Source organism: Schistocerca piceifrons, chromosome 2 (genome assembly GCF_021461385.2).
Source record: "Schistocerca piceifrons isolate TAMUIC-IGC-003096 chromosome 2, iqSchPice1.1, whole genome shotgun sequence".
Lineage (NCBI taxonomy): Eukaryota > Metazoa > Arthropoda > Insecta > Orthoptera > Acrididae > Schistocerca > Schistocerca piceifrons.
The window spans coordinates 479,463,765-479,476,915 of NC_060139.1; the positions used below are offsets into that span (position 1 = coordinate 479,463,765).

General features: G+C 37.4%; 1 protein-coding gene across 1 annotated transcript in view; it reads left to right on the forward strand.

Moving 5' to 3' along the window:
- LOC124775504 (cilia- and flagella-associated protein 52-like) overlaps positions 1-13,151 on the forward strand; it is a 244,150-nt gene that overhangs the window by 210,121 nt on the left and 20,878 nt on the right. The window contains exon 13 of the mRNA XM_047250337.1: positions 10,000-10,237. Within this exon, the coding sequence (XP_047106293.1) occupies positions 10,000-10,237 (238 nt within the window). The remainder of the gene's footprint in view (positions 1-9,999; positions 10,238-13,151) is intronic.

Sequence of the window (13,151 nt, forward strand, 5' to 3'; positions counted from 1 at the left end):
CCTAAATGAAAAGGATTGACTGCCATAGCAGTATGTTATGAAAGGTCTCTCACAAAACTCAAAAAATTCTGGAATTAAAGAGAGCATGTAAACACACATGTATGATAGAAACTGAAGCTGAGGGTAGCAAAGTAAAAGCATAAATCCAAATGCACCTTTGCTATGGGACATGTAGAAGTACTGCTCTAGTTTACTTCTTGTGTCACTGCAAAAATTAGTGATGTAGATGTTAGTGTCAGTGACATCTAGAAAGTGCTGCACCTGAGACTTGAAAACAACTTGAAACCATCCTAGGAATTCTGTTGAACATTTCTACCAGAGCAAACATTCAGTTTACTCTTGATACAGAGGCTCACAATGCAAAAATCAGTTGACCCAAAAATGAAAGGACAAGAAAAGGATTAATACATGCACCCCTTTTGTATCACCCAGAAGCCCAATGTACATAAGTGTTAAATTACAGCAGATTTTTGCATATACAAGTGAATTATCTCATTTTTCTGCTGCATACTTACTGAGTAAAGGAAGTTTCAGTGATCTTGAATAACATATGGTTAATACCACTTTTTATCTCAAACATGTGTGTATGAACCACTTCCAGTTCTTAACAGCATGAAATAAGGGAAACAGCATCAGCAAATCCTTTTACCACAACACAACAAGAAAAACATATAACGTGTTCAAAATTTTGACAAATAATTCATTACTCATGTATTTGAACAATAGCCAGTGTAAAATGCAGGAAATGCAGAGATTGTTTTATGTTGGAAATAAAAATGATCTTAACAGTCTTTCAAAAGTGTGTGCCTGTGAGAAATTGACAAAATAACTCAATATGACAAAAATGAATTCTAGAATGGAAAAACATTAATAAGTGCACTGATTAAAGAACTACACAAACAAGACATGCTTAAGAAACACATAAGCCACTGTTTGATTTAAAAAAACAGATGAAAAAAGTAAATAAAAATTTTATAATAGATCAAATAAAGCATGATTTTTCCTATGGGATGCACATCACAGAACACTAAATACAAGCAGTTATCATGCATAGACAGAATATAGTCAAAAGAGAAAAGTTACCAGGATGGGTTTTTATTAAAAAGCAATCTAGATATTTCAAAAAACAGACAGAGACATGAAAAAATATTTACTGTTGACTTAGTCATGACTGAAACTGCACAGTAAACTTCTTAAATATGTCCGAGAGTGCCAGTTCTACAAGTTTCACAGTACTGCAAGCTTCTGTGAAGTTTGGAAGGTAGGAGACAAGGTACTGGCAGATGTAAAGCTGTGAGGATGGGGTGTAAGTTGTGCTTGGGTAGCTTAGTTGGTAGAGCACTAGCCCACAAAAGGCAAAGGGCCCAAGTTTGAGTCTTGGTCTGGTACACAGTTTTAATCTGCCAGGAAGTTTCAGCAAGTGCAAATGATGCAGCTAAATATGTACCCAAATTTGCTATTTGTTCACAGCAAAAAAACTTCTTGACCTGGTAGTAGGACTTGCGATGACCTCTAAAACTGTTTGTGTATGAATCAGGAAAATTGCAAACAGGATGCTAAACAAATTTTTAAAGGTTATCATAATATCAGTTTAATTAAAATCCGTAAGTATGAAGAACTGTATACAACACGTGGGTTACCCTAAATATAGCAGGCAAGGATCTGACAGTGGAGAAAATTGTTAAGGCTCTGTCAATAAAGGTGAGAGTAGCCAAAACTTTTTTACATCTGTGTTGCAGAAGGCACATGCACATAATAGACTAGTAACTTAAATGTACTTCTTCCACTGCAACTCCAGGGAGAACAGCTACAGCAGAATCACAACAATTGCAGCAGTTACTACAAAAATAACCAGAGGAACTATCATACTGATATCTAGAATATGAGTGCAAATGGAAGCATGAGCATTTAAAGGAAAGGAACCTTCAGTGCAAAGGCTGAAAATAATCCCACATATTGGCAGTTCAGTGCGAAAAACTGAGAAATATCAAGCAAACACCAGGAACAGCAGTAGTGCACAACAGAGGAGCAATGTGGAGAGAGCAACTACTGCCTAGGAACTACGAGTGACTGAAAGAGGAGCAAGTCAACAATTTTGCTCCTCAAGGATATGTTGTGACAGATATCATGTAGAATGGAGGAAGAATGGTGCAATTTTTGTAGTAAAGTTGCTTTACATTAAAAGTGACATAAATCAGCCCAAAAAATATGATATAATTCATATAGTTTCTAATGTTATTAAATTAATACTTTGTAAACTGTACAGGCTGTAATCATTTAAGCTGCAACAACAACTTAGTCACTGAGATACTTCTACCCGAACAAAAAAAATATAACTACCTTCTCATAGTCTATAATTACTCTCCACAATATTAGCAAAGCAATTAACAAAGTTGGAAATTCTAAAACAGAGGACTACTATGGAATGAGTAATTTTGTCATAAAAAGCATATCAAATGAAATTAAAATGCCACTGTTTTACCTAGACAACAGAATTGTGGCAGATGGGATCTTAAAATTACCTTTACCCTGTTGGTGTTTAAGAAAGGAGAAAGACAATTGCCTAGTAATTACAGACTGATCTCAATTGTTCCAGTTGTATCAAAATAATAGAAAGTTGTTAATGTAAATAAATATATGACTGTTTTGAAAATATGGATTACTAAATGCAAATCAGTTTGGTTTAAGCTCAAGTGTGTCAACAGCAAAAGCAGTCATCAATCTGCTAGATACTATGTATGATGGTGTTGAAAAGAGATATGCTACATGTACTACACTTATAGACTTGAGCAAAGCTTTTGACTCAGCATCATAGGAGACTATATAAATAAAATTATCTCACTATGGCATTAGAGATAAATATTTACTAGATTTAGAACCTATCTAACTGACAGGCTACAGATAGTATATGCAAATAATCAGGTATCACAACTATGGAAAATTTATTTGTAGTTAAATCATTTTGTTAATCAATTATGTATTCAGAAGAATGTAGTATAGTGCTATGTATCAAGAACTGTAACCTGTTTTTACACGCATGCAATGAATTATTTAATGTTGAATAAAGTATTATTATTATTATTACTGAAAATAAAACACCACAGGCTCAAATTCTTGGACCTTTCCTCTTCATTGTGTATACAAATAATATCTAAGTCACATATCAGGTGAGAATGTGCTGTATGCTGATAACAGGTGGGAACTTAGAAACTGTTCAAAATGACAATAACGAGATGACTGATCGCTGTTGTCCTGCCAACCAGCTCTCCATTAACAAAACAGAAACAGAAAAACTTTATTTCAGTCCCAGAGCAATGAAATCCGAGAAGAAGAAAGTGAAATTACTTGAACTTATGATTGATGAAAGACTAAAATTACTTAGTCAGCAAACTGTCAAGAGTTTTATTTTTGTTACATAAATTAAGATACAAACAGTTGATATGTCTGCCTGTGTCTGTATATGTGCGGATGGATATGTGTGTGTGTGTGTGTGTGTGTGTGTGTGTGTGTGTGTGTGTGTGTGAGTGTATACCTGCCCTTTTTTCCCCCTAAGGCAAGTTTTTCCGCTCTCGGGATTGGAATGGCTCCTTACCCTCTCCCTTAAAACCCACATCCTTTCGTCTTTCCCTCTCCTTCCCTCTTTTCTAGTGAGGCAACCTTGGGTTGCGAAAGCTTGAAATTTGTGTGTGTGTTTGTGTGTTTTTTATTATGTCTATCTACAAGTGCTTTCTCGTTTGGTAAGTCACAGCATCTTTGTTTTTTATATACACTCCTGGAAATTGAAATAAGAACACCGTGAATTCATTGTCCCAGGAAGGGGAAACTTTATTGACACATTCCTGGGGTCAGATACATCACATGATCACACTGACAGAACCACAGGCACATAGACACAGGCAACAGAGCATGCACAATGTCGGCACTAGTACAGTGTATATCCACCTTTCGCAGCAATGCAGGCTGCTATTCTCCCATGGAGACGATCGTAGAGATGCTGGATGTAGTCCTGTGGAACGGCTTGCCATGCCATTTCCACCTGGCGCCTCAGTTGGACCAGCGTTCGTGCTGGACGTGCAGACCGCGTGAGACGACGCTTCATCCAGTCCCAAACATGCTCAATGGGGGACAGATCCGGAGATCTTGCTGGCCAGGGTAGTTGACTTACACCTTCTAGAGCACGTTGGGTGGCACGGGATACATGCGGACGTGCATTGTCCTGTTGGAACAGCAAGTTCCCTTGCCGGTCTAGGAATGGTAGAACGATGGGTTCGATGACGGTTTGGATGTACCGTGCACTATTCAGTGTCTCCTCGACGATCACCAGTGGTGTACGGCCAGTGTAGGAGATCACTCCCCACACCATGATACCGGGTGTTGGCTCTGTGTGCCTTGGTCGTATGCAGTCCTGATTGTGGCGCTCACCTGCACGGCGCCAAACACGCATACGACCATCATTGGCACCAAGGCAGAAGCGACTCTCATCGCTGAAGACGACACGTCTCCATTCGTCCCTCCATTCACGCCTGTCGCGACACCACTGGAGGCGGGCTGCACGATGTTGGGGCGTGAGCGGAAGACGGCCTAACGGTGTGCGGGACCGTAGCCCAGCTTCATGGAGACGGTTGCGAATGGTCCTCGCCGATACCCCAGGAGCAACAGTCTCCCTAATTTGCTGGGAAGTGGCGGTGCGGTCCCCTACGGCACTGCATAGGATCCTACGGTCTTGGCATGCATCCGTGCGTCGCTGCGGTCCGGCCCCAGGTCGACGGGCACGTGCACCTTCCGCCGACCACTGGCGACAACATCGATGTACTGTGGAGACCTCACGCCCCACGTGTTGAGCAATTCGGCGGTACGTCCACCCGGCCTCCCGCATGCCCACTATACGCCCTCGCTCAAAGTCCATCAACTGCACATACGGTTCACGTCCACGCTGTCGCGGCATGCTACCAGTGTTAAAGACTGCGATGGAGCTCCGTATGCCACGGCAAACTGGCTGACACTGACGGCGGCGGTGCACAAATGCTGCGCAGCTAGCGCCATTCGACGGCCAACACCGCGGTTCCTGGTGTGTCCGCTGTGCCATGCGTGTGATCATTGCTTGTACAGCCCTCTCGCAGTGTCGGGAGCAAGTATGGTGGGTCTGACACACCGGTGTCAATGTGTTCTTTTTTCCATTTCCAGGAGTGTATATTTTTCCCACGTGGAATGTTTCCCTCTATGTGTGTGTGTGTGTGTGTGTGTGTGTGTGTGTGTGTGTGTGTGTGTGTGTGAAGTACCAAACAATACATAATATAAATTTTAAAAAATTATTTCCCAGATAGTAACTTTTCTACAGATACAGCAAGGGATTTATAAATGAATTTTCCATTATGGAATTGTTTTTAGTTCAGTTCTCTTGCACAGTGATGTACGTAGATTTCTAATTGTCCACTTACTACATCACCTTTGATTCCCATTTTACAGTAGCAGCACATGGGGTTGTAAGTGACACTTGAAACAGTACTGGAAAACAGTGCTTCTGTTGTAAGTGACATTTGAAACAGTACTGGAAAACAGTACATCTACACAATTTCAGACTGTATGCATCTTACAGGTGTCTTGCCTGAAAGGTGCAATTTCTCTGTTGCTGCAGCAGTGGCACTAGTAATTCTATTTCATACAAGGAAGGGAAATACTGTTGCATACAAACAGTCTCAACACACATTTTTGTAACACTGAGATTATATTCTTGAATTAGTAATTAGACATTCACTACAACCATGTAGTCTACACTCTGTTTGATTTAAAAATGGAGTAACAGAAATGTTCCTTCCTAAAATTGGTCTTGTAGAGCTTGCAAATGTTAATTTTTTATCATAAAAATAGCTTGGCAGTTGCTGTCAGTAAAGTTATGTCATGAAAATTGCTCTCCCTGCATGGAGATCATCAGTCAGCTATCACAGTCGAATTAGTTCGTCACATAATATGTGCAGTATTTAAGATGGGTGGCATTGCAGAAGACAGCCAATAAGAAGTACACACTGACTGCGGTATCACTCTAATGGCAAACTAGTGCAAAATTTATCAAAGTGTAACTCATATCCAGCAAATGCAGAGAGATATGGAGACAGTATTATGTGACCCTCACAACTCCTTCCCTGGTGGTCTAAAGTGGCAGATGTCATGCAGCAACTTGGACAGCATTTAGATCACCCTGTTCTGAACAGATGGTGTTTGCAGCTGCCTCTGTTGATCATACCCCTTCTGATCACTACAACTTATCCTTGTTTTGCCATTCGGGACTTTTTATTAATCATATAGTTTTTGAGAGAAAGGGGATTTTTCTTTAGCAAAGCTCACTAAAAAGTCTCACCCTATCTTAAGGTTTTTTAGAAAAGGCATGAACACCTAAGTGCTCTGAAACATCCCTTCAGAGAGGTCTTGTGGCTGAAATATTTACATTTCAATGGTTAATATCACACCTTATTGTTAAGTTGTGGCTCTAGAACATACTAAAATTTCAAACTTGTCAGTTCAAAAAAAGGTAACCAATCTACACAGATTTTACCAAAATCCATGTGTGATTAGTTTTTATTGACTTCACTCATTACAAATTGTATAGAAAGAAGGGTAATCCTACTGAAAGTGTTTTTTTTTTTTTTTTTTTACATTGGATTTCATGTTCTCACCAACTTTGCACTTTCTGTCTCAGTTTCTTGCTGATCACAACTACCATTGAAAAAACCTTGATAACTTCTAAACTCCTTACTTCACCTCCACGAAATTCAGTCAAACATTATTTCTCTGCAGCTATCAAAAATAATGAGAGAAAATTGTTATTATTATTGTCAAATGACTGCACAAGTATGGTGATGCCTTGCAGTTAAGCTGGGCATGAACATCTGATCTTGTAATCAAAGCCCTTCATCAGCATGAGCCAAATACACAGTGCCATATAAACACTGGAGAATAAGACAGGGAAAGCCATACTTGCTACCCTACATCACACTATTATTATAATTATTATATTACTATTATTCTTCATTTATTCATCCATGGGTCATCTTATAATGATAGTGGATTTATCATAATATAATGAAAATAAATAGCTCAAAACTATTCATATGCATAGATTATATAAGTGTGATTTATGATGATAGGACAGACTGTGGCCTTGATGAAGGACCATCCTAGTATTTACCTGAAATGGTGGAAAACCTTACTACCTTACTCAGGATGGCTGGACAGAACAAACTCCATCTTCTTGAATATGAGACCAGCATCGTAACAACTGCACTTTCTCATTCATTGTCCCTGTCATACCATGTTCTTTGGTATAGACACAGCTTCAGTTTTCATTGTTGCACACATTAAAGACAACAGTTGGTGCCTCCAGAACAAAGGATTTCCTGCTATGTCACTTGCACTGGTTCCAGTCCATGCAGAAAGCTTCTTCCTGGTTCATAGACATGTCACTATTCCCCCTGAAGTTGTCATGTCTTCTCCTCAGTCCACAGAAAAACTGAGTTGCATCACCCCCACCCTATTATGAGTGACATGTTGAATTCAGGAGAATAAGATCACTATCATTCACTGTAGAGCTTTGCTCTTATTTTCCTGCAAACACATTACAGTAAAATAATGTGACAAGGCATTGTAGTTCTCCCCTTTCATTATTAATTGCTATTCTGAATCTAGTTAGTATTTTGATTGTGTAGTAGCCAATACTTAAGAACTTTTAGCTTCTTTTTAAACACATGTATCTTAGAAAGATTTTTCATTTCTTTGGACAATTTATTATACAACTTTATCCGCCCCCCCCTCCCCCCTTGGTAAAAGTAAGTCCAAACTGGCTCTCCATGATTAGATATGGAACTATTATTGAACAATGGAAAATCTGGAATGGAATGAAACATTATTATGAAAATCTACTACTCACCATATATCGGAGATGCTGTGTCGTCTATTGCTGACAAAGGCCTTGTTGGCTGAAAGCTTAGTTTGTGACAGTCTTTTTGTTGTGCCTATATGTGACTCAGCATCTCCACTATATGTAGCAACTATCCTTTTCATAATAGCAACTACCCTTTTCATAATATTGATGAACTATTATTGAAATCTTGTGTAATATTTTCCACAGTATAATACGAAACAGATTAGTAGATGTGTTGAGTTGGTGTAGTAAGGATACACTGCTTTTTAATCAGTTCTTTACAATGAGCTCAATTATTATTTGTGGTTATTAATCTTATGACCTTTTTCTGTAGTTTAAAACTTCTCTCCATGTTTTGTGCCTTCGATTCCCAGAAAAGAATCCCATAGCTAAGAACAGGATGCACATAGGAATTGTATGTCACCACAAGACATTGGCTGTTGGAAACTGATGCTAACACCATAAGGCCGTAGAACAATGATGACATTATTTTTGCCAGTATGTTGTATTTTCACTCAATGTTAGCTAGCAATCAATGTTCATCACTAAAAACTTTCTGTTAGTTACACAAACGATAAATGTGTCACCTATGCTTAATATGACCGAATTGTGTTTCCTCTTTATGCTGAAGTTTGACTATGTTTAGTGTTAATTAATTAATATTGCCCAATCATAAACTTCCTTGAGAGTTTCATTTGCCTTCTGTAATAGGACTTTTGTGTGGGTGTGATTTTTATTTGGAGAACATCATGCTATACTGCCCAGAGCTGATGATAAAATTTCGTCATTGAATGGTCAACTTTGGTCCATGCACCATCATCAAGCTCCTTTACACCAACTGAAAGAAAATTTAAAAAGCATTACAGGATTAATCTGTCACAGTCCTGCTTAAAAAAAAGTAATAAAATGTCACATACAGAAAAGCATTTACATCATCATACTAGGCAATATAAAATCAACCAGTTCATATAATAAAAATCATGAATTTGTCTCTGAAAATAAAAGTACAACATACAGAATAACTTAACCAACTATGAACAAAGCATATCAAAAAAACATAGATACGTTGCATTTATAAAGAGTTAAATGTTTTCACATAGTAATATAAATTACTGTGTCAATCATGAAATGTACTGAATAGTGCATTTCTTTATGCTTCAGCGACAGTCAGCATCAGTACTATGAATGGAGGCATTCTACATACTTCTGACTGCAGCACTTATTACTATTAACCAGCTGAACTGAAGGTGATCTATATGTTCGCAATGTCAATAGTTCCAGTACAGTTCTTGTGACTAGTATTTTTCAAATATATATGTTGTGTGTCATATACTGCAGTGAGTAAATATGACAACCATAACAGTTTAGCAAAATGTACATTGCATCCAATGGCTATTTACATATGTTACAAGGACAGATGTAACAGAAACAAATAGAATAGGAGTAATGACTGCAATACACGTCTGTGTGAAACAAGCTACAATCACATTCACCATGTACACTGCTTCTGTCCAAAGTGACCTTTGAGGGACAAACCATACTTCACACTGATGTAAGTGGAACAACAAGAAAGCAAATTTGAAATATGAGATTTTGCCTGCTCCAATAATATGACACACAATAAAGGCAAGCTCCAATAACTTAAGAGATATAGATAACATAGTGGACCTATCGAAAATAATATGATGGTGTATAGGAATATAGACACAAGTGTGTTATCAATGGTACAAGCCACATCTTGGGAAAATTAATATACTAAGTGGTAGCTCAAAATACATTGTCATGCAACTGATTAAAATAACAGCTGCATAATGTGAGCAACTAGTGTGAGTTGACAAAGTGTTTAACACAAGTTCAGAGATAAAGTTTTCATGATTTTTCTAAACAAAATCAGATGAATTTTGATAAGGACATTTTCTATTCCTGTGCTTCTGATAATCTGAGGTGAACTCTTTCTAATTACATCATTTCTGATGAAATAGTAAACGATTTTTTTATTATCTTATTGAACATTATATTCACCTATACTTACTAGCTATATTTTTTGCTAACATTAAGTGAAATTAATTTTCTTTTCCTTGTAGGCATCTTCACCACAAACAATTTTTTTCAGCAAATGCTCCATTCTTATGTGCACGTTATATTCCAAGTGATGTTCAGATCATCACAGCTGGTGCTGACCATAAGATTCGCTATCTGGAAGTTTTTGATGGCTCGTATATACGCGAACTTGAAGGATCTTCAGCTGCTGGGATGACATCTGTTGATGTTTCTCCTGATGGCAACTACATTGTCACAGGTAGCTGTGACATGTATGTCAAGGTATATATGTATATATACATATATGTATACTTACAGATTTTTAAATTTAGGCATTCATATGGAATTCGGCATTCAAATTTTATTTTTGTTAAGAAATATTGAAGTAATTATCCCTACTTGTATACATATTTACCACTCTTTTACTCACACTGTGCACTCATATATAATCTTTCTCATATATTTCTCAATTTGCTAAGACATTTGAATTCTATACAACCAAAAACCTAAACCAATGACTTCTCACAGAATCTTTTAAAAGTAATTTCTATAATAGTGCACAGTCATCGTGTCAAACAACATCTCATATTCAATCTGGATGTAGAAATACTTTCAGTATGAAAGCAATTATTTTTTGTCTCCAGGTTTCATTTCAACTATGCCATGGTGTGAATTGCAACATCTTTGTTGGTTTATTGGCCGTGTGAAAAATGTCAACTAGATTCAACACTCAAAATATATAAACATAATGAAAAATATGTATTACTTACAAACATGTGTATTTTCAAACAGCTGTCCGGTGTGGCCGTGCGGTTCTGGGCGCTTCAGTCCGGAACCGCGTGACCGCTGTGGTCGCGGGTTCGAGTCCTGCCTCGGGAATGGATGTGTGTGATGTCCTTAGGTTAGTTAGGTTTAAATAGTTCTACGTTCTAGGGGACTGATGACCACAGATGTTGAGTCCCATAGTGCTCAGAGCCATTTGAACCATTTTTTGTATTTTGAAACACCTCTGTTGGAATCAATAATCAGATATCAGAATTAAGGAACAAACACAGAGAAGATTGCCATTCAATGTGTATTATAATAGGGCTTATATTTTAACCTTTTTATGTTCCGCATTGTTCTCAGACAAATATTAAGAAATTCTTATTAATAGTGAAAGCTTTCACAAAATTAGGGAGGCTCAGATTCTAACTTGTCTGCAAATTTGCAGGAAGACTTCTATAAATTATGCAACAGAGGACTGGTTTTCATAATCATAAAAATTATTATTGTACAAAATAAGAGTAACATCGCATGCAGATTAATTCAGTACAGTACTGGAATTAGGGTGGTTAATAAAGCAATTGTCACCGGGTGCACTGTTCAGGCAAACTCATTTATAATGAACTATTTATTGACAGACATATTTACATTAGTAAAGATCAGTTTCTTGTCAAAACACCACAATCTCCATATTCAGACACAGGTTTTTACATGGTTTTTTTTGTAGACCTTCAGTATCTCCTGGACGTATCATTTCTCAGATTGTGAAATTTTGAACAGTATGCTGTTAATTATCAGTAGCATCACTTACAATAATAAGAGAACTTCCAAGGGGAAAGCACTTGCTCCTCATTGTCAATTTCATGCAGATTTGTGGTATGTGGAGGGCCGGCTAGAAACAAAAGGGACAGTAGTGGGAGTTCCTTTTTTTATTTTAAACTTTTAGATTACTTACACTGCATATAAATTGAAACAATGCTCAACATATTGTATTTATTTTCATAAAAGACATGTAAAGGAAAAGCAGATAAAAATTTGGGATTGAACATAAATCTCCAGGAAGAGATTTACTGTAAGGCACACATGAGAACTTCACAAATAAAATTAGTCTCTTTCATTATTTTACAGTTGGTGATTTACATATACTGGGGTGATGTTCATCATAAAAGCAGGGGAACTTATTGTTTACCTACAGTTGACACGGGGTTGCTCAAAGCTCAAAATGAAACTGATAGAAGTCCTGTATGCTTTAATTACAGTCATTTCTTGGAAAGTTATTTGCAACACCATGTTTTCTTTTGCTCTACCTTTTCATGCCTTCCATGAATATATTAGAAAATACAATATACTGAGGTTTATTTTAGTTTATTTGCAGTACAAGCAATGTAAAAATTCAAAATGAAAAAAGTTTCTGAGTAGGGATTCTAACCCAAGACTCTCACATTACCATTCGGTACTCTGACCACTGTGCGAACTGCTGTCTGGCAACTACACTAACATGTCTTGACCAACCCACACGAAAAATGCCATTTTTTCTAAATGGTTAGCAATTTAGAGTTCCCACTTCTGTCTCTTTTATTTCGGGCCAAGCCCTGCATGTACCATACATTTGGATGAAACCAACAATGACAAGTAGATGCAGTCCACTTGTTGGTGTTACCAGAGCACTTAGGTTGTTTGCCTTATTATTTACTCTGTATTCAGCAGGTTTCAGTAATTTTGTACTCTGTAAATGTATGAAGACAAGAATAACAATACTGACTTTACAATGAAGTTTCATGATTGAGAAGTAACACTGTCACCTGTTTCAACATGATCATGTGACTATTGAAACATCATTCAGTAGAGTGTCAGCTGTCATGCAGTAGAGAATAACTTTCTAATCCTTAGAGTGAATTACTTAGTGACTATTGTTTTTTTAGTGTTAGAGTTACATATTTCCGATATTACTTTTGTAGCCTTACACATGCCCTTCATGATTATTATACCTAGTGCAATAGTTTGTGTATTGTAAGTTTTCAAGATTAGTTTCTTACATTTTTATCCCATAAATCTAGCCAAAGTAGATCGTTATTATTTCACCACTGGATATGGTTATGAATGTGGCTGGTGCAGGAACTTGATGGATGAGTTGTTACCTGCTGCCTGAAAACATCTAGACACTGTCTTGGAAACTTTTGACTAGAATTACAATATATGGCTGCTGTGAATTGTGCTGTGGAGGAGTGGCCACTGTCTCCTGTTGCTAAAAATGCATTATTGAGCTTGCCAGTTTCTTTTGTTGCCAATGTCATCTGCAGAGGATTCCAGTCTGTTAACAAACTGTCATCTGATGCTGGGCCATGCATTGTACCTAGATATGCACATTTTGCAGGAACAGTTTCCTTGAGGACAAAGGCTAAAAGACTAATCACACACTTCAGATGAATGG